This window comes from Hypanus sabinus, chromosome 29, assembly GCF_030144855.1.
Source record: "Hypanus sabinus isolate sHypSab1 chromosome 29, sHypSab1.hap1, whole genome shotgun sequence".
Classification (NCBI taxonomy): domain Eukaryota; kingdom Metazoa; phylum Chordata; class Chondrichthyes; order Myliobatiformes; family Dasyatidae; genus Hypanus; species Hypanus sabinus.
In genome coordinates, this window is record NC_082734.1 from 27,542,720 (window position 1) to 27,560,623 (window position 17,904).

The window sequence follows — 17,904 nt, forward strand, 5'->3', positions numbered from 1 at the left end:
GTGTGCCTCAGGGATCTGTTCTGGGACCCCCTACTCTTTGTGATTTTTATGTGATCTGGATGAGGAATTGGAGGGATGGGTTAGTAAATCTGTTGATGACACAAAGGTTGGAGGTGCTGTGGATAGTGTGGAGCATCTGTCAGAGGTTACAGTAGGACCTTGATAGGATGTAAAACTGGGCTGAGAAGTGGCAGATGGAGTTCAATCCAGATAATGTGAGGTGGTTCATTTTGGTAGGTCAAATATGATGGCAGAATATAGCATTGATGACAAGACTCTTGGCATTTTGGAGGATCAGAAGGATCTTGGGGTCCGAGTCCATAAGACACTCAGAGCTGCTACGCAGGTTGACTCTCTGGTTAAGAAGACATATGGTGCATTGACCTTCATCAATCATGGGATTGAATTTAAGAGCCGAGAGGTAATGTTGCAACTGTATAGGACTCTGATCAGACCCCACTTAAAGTACTATGCTCAGTTCTGGTCGCCTCACTACAGGAAGGTCGTGGAAACCATAGAAAGGGTGCAGAGGAGATCTACAAGGATGTTGCCTGGATTGGGGAGCATGCCTTATGAGAATAGGTTGAGTGAACTCGGCCTTTTCTCCTTGGAGCGACGGAGGATGAAAGGTGACCTGATAGAGGTGTACAAGATAATGAGAGGCATTGAACATGTGGATAGTCAGAGGCTTTTTCCCAGGGCTGTAATGGCTAATACAAGAGGGCACAGTTTTAAGGTGCTTGGAAGTAAGTACAGAGGAGATGTCAGGGTTAAATTTTTTTACACGGAGAGTGGTGAGTGCGTGGAATAGCCTGCCGGTTAAGAGACTCCTGGATGGATACATGGAACTTAGAAAAGTAGAGGGCTATGGGTAAGCCTAGGTAGTTCTAAGGTAAGGACATGTTTGACACAGCTTTGTGGGTCGAAGGGCCTGTATTGTGCTGTAGGTTTTCTATGTCTCTATGTACAGTGGCGTGCAAATGTTTGGGCACCCCGGTCAAAATTTCTGTTACTGTGAATAGTTAAGTGAGTAGAAGATGAACTGATCTCCAGAAGTCATAAAGTTAAAGATGAAACATTCTTTTCAACATTTTAAGCAAGATTAGTGTATTATTTTTGTTTTGTACAATTTTAGAGTGAAAAAAATTATAAGAGCATCATGCAAAAGTTTGGGCACCCCAAGGTATTTGAGCTCTCAGATAACTTTTACCACAGTCTTAGATCTTAATTAGTTTGTTAGGTCAATGGCTTGTTCACAGTCATCATTGGGAAAGGCCAGGTGATACACGTTTCAAAGCTTTATAAATACCCTGGCTCTTCAAACCTTGTCCCAACAATCAGCAGCCATGGGATCCTCTAAGCCGCTGCCTAGCACTCTGAAAATTAAAATAAATGATGCCCACAAAGCAGGAGAAGGCTGTAAGAAGATAGCCAAGCGTTTTCAGGTAGCCGTTTCCTCAGTTTCTAATGTAATTAAGAAATGACAGTTAACAGGAACGGTGGAGGTCAAGTTGACGTCTGGAAGACCAAGAAAACTTACCGAGAGAACTGCTTGTAGGATTGCTAGAAAGGCAAATCAAAATGCCTGTTTGACTGCAAAAGACCTTCAGGAAGATTTAGCAGACTCTGGAGTGGTGGTGCACTGTTCTACAGTGTAGTGACACCTGCACAAATATGACCTTTATGGAAAAGTCATCAGAAGAAAACCTTTCCTGCGTCCTCACCACAAAATTCTACGTCAAAAGTTTCTAAAGGAATATCTAAACAAGTCTGATGCATTTTGGAAGCAAGTCCCATGGACTGATGAAGTTAAAATAGAACTTTTTGGCCGCAACGAGTAAAGGTATGTTTGGAAAAAAAAGGATGCAGAATTACATGAAAAGGACACCTCTCCAACTGTTAAGCACGGGGGTGGATCGATCATGCTTTGGACTTGTGTTGCAGCCAGTGGCACAGGGAACATTTCATTGGTAGAGGGAAGAATGAATTCGATTAAATACCGGCAAATTCTGGAAGCAAACATCACACCGTCTGTTTAAAAAAAAAAGCTGAAGATGAAAAAAGGATGGCTTTTACAACAGGATAATGATCCTAAAGACACCTCAAAATCCACAATGTACTACCTCAAGAGTTGCAAGCTGAAGGTTTTCCCATAGCCTTCACAGTCCCCCAACCTGAACATTGAAAATCTGTGGATAGACCTCAAAAGAGCAATGCATGCAAGACAGCCCATGAATCTCACAGAACTAGAAGCCTTTTGCAAGGAAGAATGGGCAAAAATCCCCCAAACAAGAATTGAAAGGCTCTTAGTTGGCTACAGAAAGCGTTTACAAGCTGTGATACTTGCCAAAGGGGATGTTACTAAGTTCTGACCATGCAGGGTGCCTAAACCTTTGCTTCAGGCCCTTTTCCTTTTTTGTTATTTTGAAACTGTATAAGGTGGAAATAAAAAAAAAAGTAATCTTGCTTAAAACATTAAGGAAATGTGTTATCTTTAACTTTATGCCTTTTGGAAATCAGGTCATCTTTTACTCACTTAGCTATTCACAGTAACAGAAATTTTGTCCAGGGGTGCCCAAACTTTTGCATGCCACTGTATATACAGAAAAGGGCTAGTAACATCATGAAGAATCCCACCCACCATGCTCATGGACTGTTTGTCCCACTTCCATCAGGCTATCCATGTCAGGACCCCAGACTCAAATACTTACTTTCCCCAAGCAGTAAGGCTGATCTGCACCTCCACCCACTAATCCACCCCTCCTCACCCCCACCGCCACTTTATCATTTCCTGTTCATAACTTTATGTAAAGGGGGTTTCTTCTTTTTTCTTTGTTACTGTTGGGAAAGGGTTTCTTTTTGTTAACTAGCAGGAATGCTAATTTACTGATACCGAGAATGGTATTCCTTTGTAAACCAAATGGGGATTAATGTTCTTTCTTCTGAGTCTGTAAGCTTTTGTTGACGGGCTTTTGGGGAGATCGGCGCGAGGGGGTCGAGAGAGAGGACGCAATGCTCTAAGCTGGGCGAGGATCGGACCCCAAAGGGGGGTCCGAGGCCGGGAGATTCTCCGAGGGGGGGGGGGATGAAGCTAGATGTGCTTGGTTGACCACTCGGAGGGTCCTGAGCTGTTTGGAGAGTCGAGGAGTTCGGAGGGTCCAGAGCTGCGAGTCGAGTTCGGAGGGGATCGAATGGTGGCCAGAAGACTTCAGAAACTGAGCTCCAACGGCTGTGCACGAAGTGGTTTGGACTTTGATAAGTTTGGCGCCTTTTCTTTAATTTTCTCTTCATATATACTGTATCGTTATTAATCACTTAGTTATAGTAACCTTTATAAATTGTACTCATTTAATCGCATATGGTGTACTGTCTGTTTTTGGGTGAGGCGGGGACATGACACAGCATCCACACCAGCTGATTACCCAGTTTGGCGGGGCCGAAGGCTGCTCCCCCTAGACGAAATGAGCTGAGCGAGCCTGAGGCGACCCAGGGGGTTACATTGTGGGGTGCTCGTCCGGGATTGATTTCTGTGGAAGCTGTGTGATCACCCTCTTTAAATTGTGTCTGCGGCGAAGAGCTGGTGTGCCTTTGTGGGTGTGTGATTGCTGGTTATCGCTGCGTGTGTGTTGGGTGGGGTGGTTGCTGTTGTTAGCCTCGAGGTCGTTGTTCGAGTTCCAACTAGTGCTGACGAAATGGTGATGGGACCATGGGTTGTCCGTACTGTTTGGAGAGTGAGGAGTGACAGGTTGGGATGTTTCAGCAGTGGTGGGCTCCGCCCGGTTATTGGAATAATGTCCAGCCCTAAAGGGGCGGAAGCGTGGGCGGAGCGGACCTCTCAGTTGTTGGGTGAGTGGCAGTGCTTGGCTGAGGAAAAGCGACAGGGACGGGCTGGTGACTTTGTTAGAACTATCGGGCGCAATTACCTCGAAGTGACCGCTGCCAGTTCTGGGAAAGTGTGGGAAAATGCGTGTGGTTTGACTGGAAGTCAAATGCCGCAGCTGGGGGGCTTATCATATCCGTGGCAGGAGATTGGTGGGAAGTTTTTAGGGTATCCCTTTTTGCCTAGGGGGGCAGATAAATTGCTTGTGGTGCAAAGGGGATCTGTCAAGGGGATCAGTTGTTCCGTTGATTCGAGAGGTGTCGGGAAACTTAGAGGAGGCCCAGTGGGGGAATGGCTTGGGGTCTCTGGGGGAGCACGTTCCCAGCAATGTACCAAGGAACTCCCGAAAGGAGCAGACTCTATTCCTGAAGGCTTAGAGGGGCCATGCGCACAGGTGTTGTTACGGATGGATGGAAGTCAAGTTAAAGCCATCCTCGGCACCGGGGCGCCGGTTAAGTTGCTGTACAGTTTGTTTCATAACTATTATTGGAAGCATTTACCCTTGGCGACATTGAGGACACTGGAGATTCGGGGTACCAGTGCTGGTGATTATCCAGACGACGGTTGTTGGTCAGTGAAAATGGAGTTCTTAGAGGCAAATGTGGAGGAGACTGAGGTTCAGGAATCGTTAATGCTGATGTGTCCGGACCCTGTTGAGACGGGCAGCGTTTCTGTTCTAGAGAGAACCAATATCCTGCTGTTGCGCTTGGGGGCCTGCCCGGAGGAGGTGGGTGAGCGCTGTTTGGAGGCATTGTCGATGCACCCAGGGTTTCGAGCTGCTTGTGCGGACATGTGTAGCAGCATTGGGCCGATACTGAATTCAAACAAGAGCCAGTGGTGGTACGGCCTGGGGGAAGTATCTGAGGGTGAGACCCTCTTAGTGGACGCTACAAAATACCACGAGGGAGTATTTATAGGACTGCTGAAGACACCTCGGAGAGAGAGAGGTTGCGGCGACTGGCCCCTGAAGCCGTGGAAGACGTAGGCAGCGTGTGTGTGGATTGTATTGCGTTGAAGAGGCGCACTGTCAGTGACCAGAATATGGCCCTGAGGGCCAGAGAGGCGATGGCCTGTCTGAGTGGTGTGAAGTGGTTTAAGGTGCTGGATCTGAGGAGTGGATGTTGCCAGATCCCTATGAGTGGGGCCGACAAGGACAAGACGGCCGTTATAAATTCCCTAGGAGTCTTCGGGTCCGAAAAGATGCCACAGGGTATATCTGGAGCCCTTGCAACCTTCCTGCGGGGCAGGTGGAAGACTATAGGGGATATGGAGGCGTTTGGAGTTTTGGTGTATGTGGATGATCTCTTGGTATTTGGATTTGCCTCAGGAGAATATGAAGTGAGGTCGTTGCAGGAGCAGCTGAGAACTACCGAGTTAAAGTGTTTTCTGGACACGTGCCAGGGCTGGCGAAGGTCGCAGCTCGTGAGTGACTGTCTCTACGGAATCAAGTTTGAAATGAAGACGGAGAGACTGGAGAAAGCGATCTGGAACCAGTCGGAAGACTTACAAATTGGAGAGAATGAAGAAAGTTGTCTGACTGAGGGTAATAGCAAACTGAGAACCCGGAGAGGGGAGTTTGCGGAGGTGAAGAAATTACAGACGAATCTCAGAAGAGAGAAGCGGAAGCTTGAAGGGAACCTGAAGATGACCATCGACAGTTCAAATGAAGTGCGAAACCTGAAAGTTGATCTGGAAGAAGTCATGAGGAAGAAAAAGCTGGAGAGAAGTGCAGTGAATACTGAACAGGAGGCTGAAGAGACTGCAGGAGCAGTGCAGGCCACATGTTTCCGTTTGGAGAAGATCAAACAGCAGCTACCGATCACAGGAATGAGGAAGAATACAGATTCGATGGATGATGTGCTGGATGTGTGGTACATGCTGCCTTTTGCTGACTTTCCCTCGATTGAGGAAGAGACCTTTGGCCCTTCTCCCATTGAGTCAGGTGTAGTGGGGAGGGTTAGCTGTGTGCAGTGTGGGGAATGAGTGAGAGGTTGAGAGAGGAGTTGGTAGTGGGCCCAAGGTATCCCCAGTTGTGTCCGAGCCTGAAGGGTTTAGGTGAGGGGGTACGGAGGCCTCAGAAGGGTTAGGGAACTCCCAGATAGTTGGCCTAAGTAGCGCCTGAGGAACAGGGCGTGAGGGTTACTGTGTGGGGAGGAGATGTCACTGTTTGTGCTTGGGTTACGGTGTGTTGGCAGGAAAGGTGGCGAGTTATTTAGTAGTCATGAGGACATGACTTATTTGGTGGAGGGAGAGTGTAAAGGGGGTTTATTCTTTTTTCTTTGTTACTGTTGGGAAAGGGTTTCTTTTTGTTAACTAGCAGGAATGCTAATTTACTGATACCGAGAATGGTATTCCTTTGTAAACCAAATGGGGATTAATGTTCTTTCTTCTGAGTCTGTAAGCTTTTGTTGACTGGCTTTTGGGGAGATCGGCGCGAGGGGGTCGAGAGAGAGGACGTAATGCTCTAAGCTGGGCGAGGATCGGACCCCAAAGGGGGGTCCGAGGCCGGGAGATTCTCCGAGGAGGGGGGGGGGGGGATGAAGCTAGATGTGCTTGGTTGACCACTCGGAGGGTCCTGAGCTGTTTGGAGAGTCGAGGAGTTCGGAGGATCCGGAGCTGCGAGTCGAGGAGTTCGGAGGGGATCGAATGGTGGCCAGAAGACTTCAGAAATTGAGCTCCAACGGCTGTGCACGAAGTGGTTTGGACTTTGATAAGTTTGGCGCCTTTTCTTTAATTTTCTCTTCATATATACTGTATCGTTATTAATCACTTAGTTATAGTAACCTTTATAAATTGTACTCATTTAATCACATATGGTGTACTGTCTGTTTTTGGGTGAGGCGGGAACATGACACAGCATCCACACCAGCTGATTACCCAGTTTGGCGGGGCCGAAGGCTGCTCCCCCTAGACGAAATGAGCTGAGCGAGCCTGAGGCGACCCAGGGGGTTACATTTATGTACGGACACTCATGGGCATTGCATCACTTTATGGATGTACCATCAATCTATGTATATAAGCATATGATTTATTTATATTTATTGTGTTTTTATTATTATGTTCTTATTGTGCATTTTTTTGTGCTGCATCAGATCCAAATGAACAATTATTTCATTCTCCATTATACTTGTGTACTGGAAATAACATTAAGCAATCTTTAAGTTTGACTCTTGATGTTGAAAAATTTCTTGTAATGTAATAGCAAGATCTATATGTGTTGCTCTGATGTAGCACACTAGTGCATTTGTAGATTCTGTCCCTAAATTATGTCCTGGTAATAAAGGCAAGACAAGCCTACGTGTCTGGCTGCCTTTGTGATCTGTGAATGTTTGCTTCCATCTACACCAGTGGTTCCCAACCTGAGTCCACAGACCCCTCGATTAATGGTAGGGGTCCATGGCATAATGAAGGGTGGGAACCCCTGATATATGTCCTTCAGTATCCTGCCATTTATGGTAAATCCTCTTCACCTAACCATTGTTGATAGTTTTCTGAAGCTGAAACTTTGGTCTTTACTGTCAGCCACACTGTTTTTCTGTCTCTTTGCTGTGTTGTGTAAGGTATGTAAAATTTGTTAATTTAGGTGTATGCAATTTATGTTTGTCATGCTTTTAATCTACTTTGCTGCTGTAAAAAGCTAATTTTCATGATATTTATACTCTTGGTATGTATACCCATGGCAATAAAGTTGAACTTGATAACTTGCAAGGTTTTTAATCCTACTTGTAATTCTTGATCTTGCAGGTTTGGGAAGTTTTGCTACCTGGTGAGGGAGGAAATTTTTTTGCTCACGAGCACTAACCCTCTTAATCTTCTTCTTAAATTTATGCCCTTCTGGTTTTTACCATCACCATTCTGGGGAATGGTTTCTCACTATCTGCCACTCATAATTTTGTGTACCCCTATCACTACGTGATATCTTGGGAGTTCCTCACTCTTTACTGCCAGAATTTTACAATATAGATTGGTCTTTAGCTTGATATATAGCAACATATTAGGCACATGGGCTGTGATTAATTTTATTTAAAATATAACTGGTAGTATTGTGATGCAGCCTGTAGAGTCTCTACCAATGACCTGCAATCAGTCCTGCCCTCAGATATTGTGTAGAGTTTTCACGTTCTCCCGTGACCATGTGGATTTCCTCAGTACTCCAATTTCATATCTCATCCCAAAGGTGTATGTGTTGGTATTTTAATTAGCTGCTGGAAATTGCTTGTAGTGTGTGCAGTTGCAAGAAAATGTTTGTGACCACTTTGCAATTACCATGTCTTCTGTATAAATTACTCATAAAACGTAGTCTGATCTTCGTCAATGTCACAATAATAGACAAACACATTCTGCCTAAATTAATAACTCCCAAACTTTTCATGTTTTATTGTTTAATCATTCACAGTTTAGGCTGGAAAAAGTACATGAACCCTTGTATTTAATCATTGATAGAACCCTTTTAGCAGCAATAACCACCACCACCTTTTTCCTGTAGCTGGTGATCAGACTTGCACAATGGTGAGGAGGAATTTTAGACCATACAAGACTTTCAGTTCATCAATATTTCTGGGATACCTTGCTAGAACTACCGTCTTCAAGTCATGCCACAGCATCTCAATTTGGGTTAAGATCTGGACTCTTAACTTGACTGTTCCAAAATACACATTTTCTTAATACCTGCAAGCTGTCCAGGCCCTGAGGCAGCAAAGCAGTCCCAAACCATGACACCTCTTCCACCATGCTTCACAGTTGGGATGTGGTTTTGGTGTTAGAGTGCAGTGTCCTTTTCCCTCCAAACACAGCGGTGTGCATCTCTGCCAAAAAGTTCAACTTTTGTCTCCTCTGTCCACTGGAACATCCAGGTGGTCTGTTGCAACCTTGAGATGTGCAGCAGTGTTTTTTGTGAGAGCAGTGGTTTCCTTCATGGTGTCCTTCCATGAACACCATTCTTGTTCAGTGTTTTTCTTATAGTGGACTCATTGACAGAGACTTTAGCACGTTCTAGAGATTTCTGCAGCTCTTTTGCTGTTACCCATGGGTTTTTTTTATGTCCATTCATTGGATTGGACTCTAAATAGCTTTTGTAGAAGGCTCTTGAGGAAATATGGTCTGCCTCAGGAATTGCAGCTGCAGTTCTACACTGCAGTCATTGAGTCTGTCCTGTGCACCTCCATCACTGTGTGGTTTGGAGCCGCCACGAAGCAGGTTAGAACCACATTACAGCGCACACTGAAGACTGCCGAGCGCATCATTGGAGCCTCCCTGCCCTCTATTGTGGACCTGTACTCTTCCAGGTTGAAGAAGAGGGCGGGGAACATCATAAAGGACTCCTCCCATCCTGCGCACGGACCGTTTGAACTGCTTCCGTCTGGTAGGCGCTTCAGATCCCTCCAGATTAAGACTAATAGGCACTGGAGAAGATTTTTCCCTACTGCGGTCACTTTGCTGAACAGTTAACTGCCGGTTAACTGTCGGCTAACTATTACTTGGATAGCACTACTTGTATGTATAATCTATATTTTCATTTATATTTATCATTATTATTGTTATGAGCAGAGAGACAACATCTGCCGGAAGTAAATTCCTTGTATGTGCACAGGTACTTGGCGATTAAAGTCTGATTCTGATTCTGATTACCCCAGAGGTTCACATACTTTTTTTCACCTAAACTGTGTAACTGGTACACTGTATTGATGAGAAGAAGTACAATTGTTTGTGTGTTATTAGTTTAGGCAGATTGTGTTTGTCTCCTATTGTGACTTAGATGCAGATAAAACCACATTTTATGAGTAATTAATGCAGATAACCAGGTAATTGCAAAGGATTCACAAACCTTTTCTTGCACCGTATGTGAGTTAAGGGATCGGATGGGGGTGTGTGGTTTAAGTCTGGGGGAAGCATAAAATGGGATTAATATAAATGAGCAGTCATTGGTTGGCCCAAGGTTCATGGGTTGAATGGCCTCTTTCCATGTCTTGGTATTGACTGGGGACAAGCAGTGAATGTAGGGCATTGTGAGAACAAACACGATGTAAACCCGATTAACAAGGATAATTCAATAGCAACAAGGACCATTAACTCTGTGATAATTTTCCCCCCTCCCTCCTGCCAAAGGCACTGGGCCCATGTATAAAAATCTTTGAAGTCATTTCTGAGATTGATCAGAAGTAAACCTAGTTTAGGTCAAAATTTAAGCTGCAGCTGACAGATTTTTAATAGGTTATAAAAAAGGGTTTAAACAACTAGCTTTAAAGTTAGAGAGATGTTGAAGAAACAAATATTGTTGGAGTGCACTTGAAGTTTTGCATACGGTTTTGGGCAGCCTGGGTATTCTCACTGAAATGTAGGAGACTGAGAGGTGAACTTGTAGAAGTTTATAAAGTTATGAATGGCATTGATAGGACAGAACTTTTGCCAGGCACAGGGGTCTAGAACTAGAGGATATAAGTTTAAGGTGAAAGTCTTTAAATCTGAGGGGTAAGTTTTTTCTTTACACAGAGGGTGATGAATGTCTGGAACAGACTGCAGAGGAGGTGTGGAGTAGATATAGTTACAACATTTAAAAGGTGTTTGATTGGCTTAAATATGAAACATATTGCAGAATTTCGGCCAAATGCTCACAAATGACATTAACGTAAGCATCACAGTCAGCATGGCTGAGTTGGGCTTTCTGTGCTGAATGACTATATGATTCTTTAAGGCAGGGAGTTTCAGAATCAGGTTTATTATGAAATTAATTGTTTTGTGACAGCAATGCAAAGCAAGAAAAAAAGACTATTAATATAAAAATAATTAATTAAAGTGTGCGAAAGAGGAATAGCGAGTAGCATTCTTGGTTTATGGACCGTTCAGAAATCTGGTGGCAGAGGGGAACAATCTGTTCCTAAGATCTGAGTGTAGGTCTTCCCGGCTCCTGTACCTTCTCTCCGTTGTTAAGGAGGGAGCTCAAACACCCGGAATATTAGCTGACATTGTTGGATGCAAATTGAAAAGGAAGGAGGAATAATTGTAGGATTGTAAATATTGCATTGAAGGCATTTTCCTGCCATTCTGTCAGATCTGTAAATATTTTAAACTGAGATTGCACCTAGGAGGCTGTCTCTTTGAAGGACAGTAGAATGTAATGTATTTGTAACATGAAGTCACAGTGGATATAATATGAGAGCACATACCTACAAGACTTCAGCTCTGTAACAGAGTTTGCAAGCGGCATTGATAATGCTGGCTATAATTGAGGCCAGTGTTCAAGATCTCTGTGCAGTTAGCTTTTGCTGGTCCTTTGCTCTCAGCTGAGTTTGAGGATACTACTTTTCCCAAAGTGTGCTTAAAACTGAGCTTTCCTGGCTTTTAAATGTCAGCTAATAATCTCCTTCCATTGTCATAATGGTCTTGTATACAGTTTGAAGACTGTTGTATATGCATAACTGTTTGTTTTCCAGGTTGGACAAGGGTATCCTCATGATCCTCCAAAAGTGAAATGTGAAACCATGGTGTATCATCCAAATATCGATCTAGAAGGCAACGTTTGTCTAAACATCCTCAGGTAGGCTGAGATCAGACTTCATTGATAGTTTAATTGTTTTGTTTTAGCTTCTAGTGATTTATAACTGTTGTATCCTTTGGCTGCAGGTTGCCGTGCTGTAGGCTGAGTTTCAGCTGTGACTGGCTGAGCAGTACCCTGATCTAAGTCAGGACCAGAGGCTGACCTTCCATCCTAGATCAGAGGGTGGTGCTAATAGAACTGATGCCTCACAATGCCAGGCACTTGGGTTCAACCCTGCCCTGCCTGTGTGAAGGGTGTATGTTCTCTATGTGACTGCATAGTTTTCCTCTGGGTTGGCATGGGCTGCAGGGCCAGTGCTGTGCTGCGTCTCTGAATGTTCGGTGTCTCGGCGGTGTGGTAGCATGGTGCTTTACGGTAACAGCAGCTCCAGTTCAATTCCTGCTGCTGTCTGTGAGCAGTTTGTACATTCTCTGCTTGACTGTGTTTCCTCCTGGTGCTCCGGTTTCCTCCCTCAGTCCAAAAATGTACCAATTGTTAGCTGTATCTCAACCAATAAGTAAATGTTGCTCTTTTACAAGAGATGACTTTGGATGAAATGTTAATTGATGCCTGTCTACTCTCTCAGATGAATGGTACTATTTTGAAAAAAGGACGTCAATTATTCGTGGTGGACTGACCTTTCAATCTGTGAGATTTAAAATGGGTTTTTATTATGTGGGAGATTGCTGTATGCATTTTAGCTTCGACGTAGCACCTTGCAACGGGGTCAACGGGTACTTTTTTAGTATTTCATTAGCAGTAAAGTGCCATGAGTTGCTCAGAAAGGATTCATATAGGGCCAAGTCTGTTGGGTAGAAGATGTACAGAGGCAGAAAGTCAAAGATCTATAGATGCTGACAATCTGAAATAGAAATGAAAAGTGTGTGAAATACTCAGCATTTCAGGCAGTGCCTCTGGGGACAGAGGTGGGCTGATGTTGCAGGTTGATGGTGGTTGTTTAATTGGAATAGGAAAACATAGCAATTAAACCTGTTTTATTTAGAAGAGAAGTAGGACAGGATAAAGGGGATTGTCTGTGATATGGTGACAGCAATAAGGTATGAGTGTTACATGCTGAGAAAAGTTGATGAAGCTTGATAATCGCATTGGAAGAAGTGTGAATGGACAGAAGAGGGGAAAACACTGCTGAAGGTGTGAAATGCAAATAAAGGCAATGCCCTTTATTTGGGAATATATGTGGAGAGGGAGTCTGGTTTTCTGAAATGGCTAAATTTGGAGCCTTGAAAGCGACAGGAACTTGCAATAGAGATGGTGCATTGTATATGGATAACGTGTTATAGGACACGAGATGACATATTGATACAAGACATCACTTAGCTGGATACTCCATTTCAGTCTAAACATGAGTCACTTTTGCATGCCTACAATTGTACAGTTAGAACCCAACAGGCCTCTGATTTTAGATGAAGGTGGTGGGGGGGAGCTTCACTCTGTTTGTGTTTCATCCCTTCACAGTTTAATACCAGTGGTATAAAATCTCAAGTTCAAGTCTAATTGTCACTCAATCATCTGTGAATACCCATGAATATAGAGCCAAACAAAAGCAGCGTTATACCGGGGTCAAGATGCAAAACACAGTACAAACTGCAATACACGGCACAAGGCATGTATAAGATAGCAGTAAAATACAGTTATACAAAAAGTATATATAGTTCCAGTCCCTGAGTCCATGAATGTTGCAGCAGTCTGCAGTCAAACACAATACAGTTACTACTAAGAGAACACTGGGGGCAGAACCAACTCCAGCATAGATGCCATGGCACACTGCCTCAGCATTGCGGTTGAGCACCAAACTTCGATGCCTTCACTTCGGACTGCTGCAAACAGGCGACATCATGGCTTGAGGCCTTGTCCTTTCTATGACCAAGGCCACACAGCTCCTCCACTGTTCACCAATAAGCCAACGAATTGGACTTGCAACATTCCACGCCACCACTGTCAATAACGTTAGTTGTTGAGTCACAATTCATGGGGTAGAATTTTAAAGGAGAGTTTGAATGACAAGAAACTCCGATTAGCAAGTGTCTGTTGAGGGAAAAAAAGCATGAAGTGTTAGGTGAAGCATTTTGGAACAAATATAAGATAGGTGATACATTTTAAAATGAAGGATAGCAACAATAAGTTCTGTCCAAACATTTGCAGAACTTTGTAAGCTACAAACTGGGACTGGTGTAGTGACGGAACCAAAGGCTCAAGTCCAAACAATTGGAGCTGTGATTGGAAATTAAAAGGCAAATCCGAACATTACAAGTGAGAATGGAGGCTCATTTAATAAAGTAGCTTCACAGCCGCAGTGACCAGGCTCAGTCCCAGCTTCTGGTGCTGACTGTGCTCATTCTCCCTGTGAATATGTGGGTTTTCCCTGGTTGCAGTAGATTCCTCCAACATCCAGGGACTTGCCAGTTGCTGGAGTGATTAACCTTGAGTGCAGGTGCGTGACGTTAGAGTCGGGGGGTTAATGGTCATGTGTGAGGAATGTGGAGGAATTGGACTGCTGGGTTTGCACTGGGACCTAATGTGCTCAAGGGCCATGTGGTGACCATCGATTTCAGGAGGAAATGTGAGTCAAGAAATTATCAATTTGAACAGTTCTTTAAAACCCTGAGACAATTAATAGAACAAGTGAGAAACAATATCCGCTGCCAGATACAGATTTAAATCACCCGCCAGCTCTTGCATCGCTCCCTTACTTCTTGTACTGGTTATCTCCCCTCTCTTCTAGTGTTCAACCCATCACATATACTGTCCATTGTCCTCCAAAGATGCTGCCTGACAGAGTCCCTCCAGCTTTTTGTGTGTTGCTGCAAATTTAAAGTGATTGGCTAAAGAACCAGAGCTTTATTCTTTATGCAGGGTACTGTTGCTGTCTGGAACTCTGCTCGAGCTGGTGGTACGAGCAGGATCAATAGCTGTCCTTAAAAGAGAATTGCTTTGAAGGGATTACAGAGTGACAGGCAAGAGCAAATGAGCACAGTTAGCAGGGTAGCTCTGGCTAAAGACTGGCACGTACATTGTCTTTGTCCCCTATTTTGCTGGGATCAGCTGTAGGTCAGTCATATGCCTTTGCTGTGATCTGGAGAGCTGTCATTTTTCTACAGTCTGTGTAGTAGTGTCTGTGATACTTCTGTTTTTTCAACAAGGGATTGTTGATTCCAGGTTTGCTTCTATCGATGCTGTTGCCTTACTGGGCCAAGGCAACCTGGTGAACACTGGGGAAAGGGCATTGTGCAAGTAGCATTTGCAACTAAACTGTCTATACATGAGAGTTTGTTGGAAAACTATCTTAATTTTCTCTGTACTGTCTGGATGTATTTTCTGCATGAGTTACTTGTACCTACTAAGATGTCAGTCCTCTTATGAACCAGCTCCATCAATATCATTGTGTCTGTTTGCAGGCTGCTTTGCTTGGGCAGCTCTAGCTGACAGCCTGCCATGAAATGCTGCAACATGCAAACACTACTCAGTTTTAATCTCTGGTAAGATGACAGTGCACTCGGACACAGCGGCCACTTCGGGTCCAACCAAAGGTGCAATTGTTCATCCTTTACATCTTTTTTTTTACAATTGCAAGACACTGCTGGCATCTTCAAAATCTTCAAGATGTCGGCACGACACAGCTTGCAGCGGCCACTCCGGAGCTGATATGTTATTTGTTGAGCGAGGGTGCAGTGCGCAATCCTAATCTGATGAAAAATGGATGTGGGAGCACGGAGGAACATCTGGAAATCTCTGGGAAGGCCCTCTTCGTTGCTGCTGTGAGGTCCGGGTCTCTGCTGAGAAGACAGGCCCCCAGTCCTCGGGGTCACGTTGTCTTAATACGCTCGGCAGAGAATGGTGCTCGGAGAAGCTGTGCTGGAGGGGATGGTCGGAGGCTTGGAGGTTCGACGGACTTGGAGTCTGCTGCGGTCAGGTTGCTTTCAGTGTGTGCTGTGTCTGCGAGGCTGGGTTCGACGGAGCTTTCATTGTGTGCTGCTTCTGCAAGGCTGAGTTGGGCGGCGCCGTGGAAGTCCGTAGCGGGGGTACTCTCTTCTGCCGCCGGTGTGAGATGACGAGTCTGTCGGGACCCTGAGGACTTGTGGAATCTGTGTGGTGGTTTCTTTCCAACTTATAGTCTTTTAACATCTTCGTACTATTTTTACTGTGCCTATGGTCTGTTTTTTTTTAATCAAATTATGGTATTGTTTGCACTGTTGTAACTATGTGGTTTTGTGCAGGTCTTGTAGCTTTAGTTTTCAGTCTTATTTTGTCTGGTGGGTTTGGAGCTCCTTTCCGGGAAATGCGCTAAGATAGTAGCGCAATATTAATATGCAGCAGCTTCTCCGGACTCTAGATTGGGGATTACCAAACGCTATGTGGATTTTCTGGTGTAGTCTGTTTTATCATATGCTTTGTTGATATCATTCTGGAGGAATGTTGTCTCATTTTTTAACTGCATTGTATTTGTGGTTTTTAAATGACAATAAACTGAATCTGAATCAAGTACTGCAGTTCTACCCCACCAGCAAGTCGATAGTGGAGGTACTCGACTTGCCGCCTTACTACAGGAAGGCGTCTAGAGTTCGTTTGCCCAGTCGTTGTGCAGAGCAAGTGATTGTCCTGGATGTTTTTCTTGTAATTGCAAGATCCTGTAGCGCACTGGTAATGTAGAACACCACAAGTCTGGTTCATTGAAAAGAGCAACATAGCCTTGGATGTGTGTGAATCAGGCCCTCGTGCTGCTGGGTGTCCTGTGGCAGCTGCCCGTGGGAGGAGCACCGGCGGCAGTGTAGGAGACATCAGAGCTGGAGTCCATGCTGGGTTGGGTGCTGCCCCCCAGTGTTCATTTGGTGAAAGACAAGCTGGATTGTATTCGTCTGCAGCTGCACTTATGCATGATGAATAGACTGCTGCGGGCTTGTTCTTTTCAACAACATCCTACACCGTCAGTCAATAGGACTTGATACTTGGGCAATAAATTTTTCAGTGTGACTGTATGCTTACTGCTATTTTATATGTGGCTTCTGCTTCTGTGTCTTGCACCTTGGCCCCAGAGGAACAAAGTGTTACATTTGGCTGTATTCATGTATGGTTGAATGGCAATTAAACTTGAATTTCTTTGATTAAAACCTTAAATGCAATTCAGAATTTTTCTCGGGACATTTAGATCCACAAATACCAGCCCTGATATTGGCGTTTAAGATTTGCATTTTAGAAGTCATTGTCTATGAAAGATAACTCAACATGCTGGAAATCTGAACTACGAATTTAGAACAGAGCAGTACAGCACAGGCCCTTCAGGCCATAATGTTTGTGTCAAGTCCCGAATTGCCCTTTAGCTCAGGGAGATGGTCAAGAGCCAACCCCACTGATGGGTCTAGAACAGGGGTCAGCAACCTTTACCACTGAAAGAGCCACTTGGACCCGTTTCCCACAGAAAAGAAAACACTGGGAGCCGCAAAACCCGTTTGACATTTAAAATGAAATAACACTGCATACAACGTTTTGTTTTGCCTTTATGCTATGTATAAACAAACTATAATGTGTTGCATTTATGAAATTGATGAACTCCTGCAGAGAAAACGAAATTACGTTTCTGCATGCAACAAAAACATTTTGACCTCCGAAAAAAAGATGTTGGGTTGAAGGTTACTTTTAAGTAAAATACTCAATGTCTATTTGAGTCCTTCTTGTATTTATGAAAAACGCCAAACTTAAATTTGCCGCCAGCAGCAAACCAAAAATAACGTCAGCCAGCTGTCAACCTGAAAAATAAAAGGACTATTTCACTGAACAATGAAAACATATGAATATACGTAAAATAATAGGCAATTAAAATATTTATCATACTTGGTCAGGTTGACTCACACCTGACAATGCAGTCGTATTCAGTAGGGATGGATCGATGCTTAGGGGAGTGACCGGGAAGGATAATGTGTTTTTTTCCTCTCTGAACTCACAGAAGCGTTTCCCAAACGATGTTTGCATTGCGATGATTGCAGAATGTAAATACTCCGAATTTATCATGTCGTGACCTTGTTTGAACTCTCTCAAATTGGGGAAGTGAGACAATGTGCCTTTCTGTAAATCTCTGGCAAGCAACGTCAGCTTGCGCTCGAATGCCAAAACATCCTCCAACATGTGCAGGGCTGTGCGTCCTTTCCCCTGAAGAGCTGTGTTCAGCGTGTTCAGGTGCGCTGTCATGTCTACCATGAAGTGTAGCTTTTCCAGCCACTCTGGCTGTTCCAGCTCAGGAAAGGTGAGCCCTTTGCTGCCCAGGAAAGTTTTCACTTCTTCCAGACACGCGACAAAGCGTTTCAGCACCTCCCCTCTGGACAGCCAGCGATAAAAACACGCTGTAGCGGTGTGCTACACGCAGTCAGTAAACTGCAGTCAAAGATAGCTTTATTCGAACTAAACAGCCTTGCTTTTAAGCCTCCTTCAACCCGCCCCCCATGGGCGCGGATGCTGCAAAAGACACGTACTCACAAAC

General features: G+C 44.4%; 1 protein-coding gene across 1 annotated transcript in view; it reads left to right on the forward strand.

The window, feature by feature from the left end:
• The window catches only part of ube2m (ubiquitin conjugating enzyme E2 M), a 75,796-nt gene that overhangs the window by 45,986 nt on the left and 11,906 nt on the right, over positions 1-17,904 (forward strand). The window contains exon 4 of the mRNA XM_059954027.1: positions 11,311-11,414. Within this exon, the coding sequence (XP_059810010.1) occupies positions 11,311-11,414 (104 nt within the window). The remainder of the gene's footprint in view (positions 1-11,310; positions 11,415-17,904) is intronic.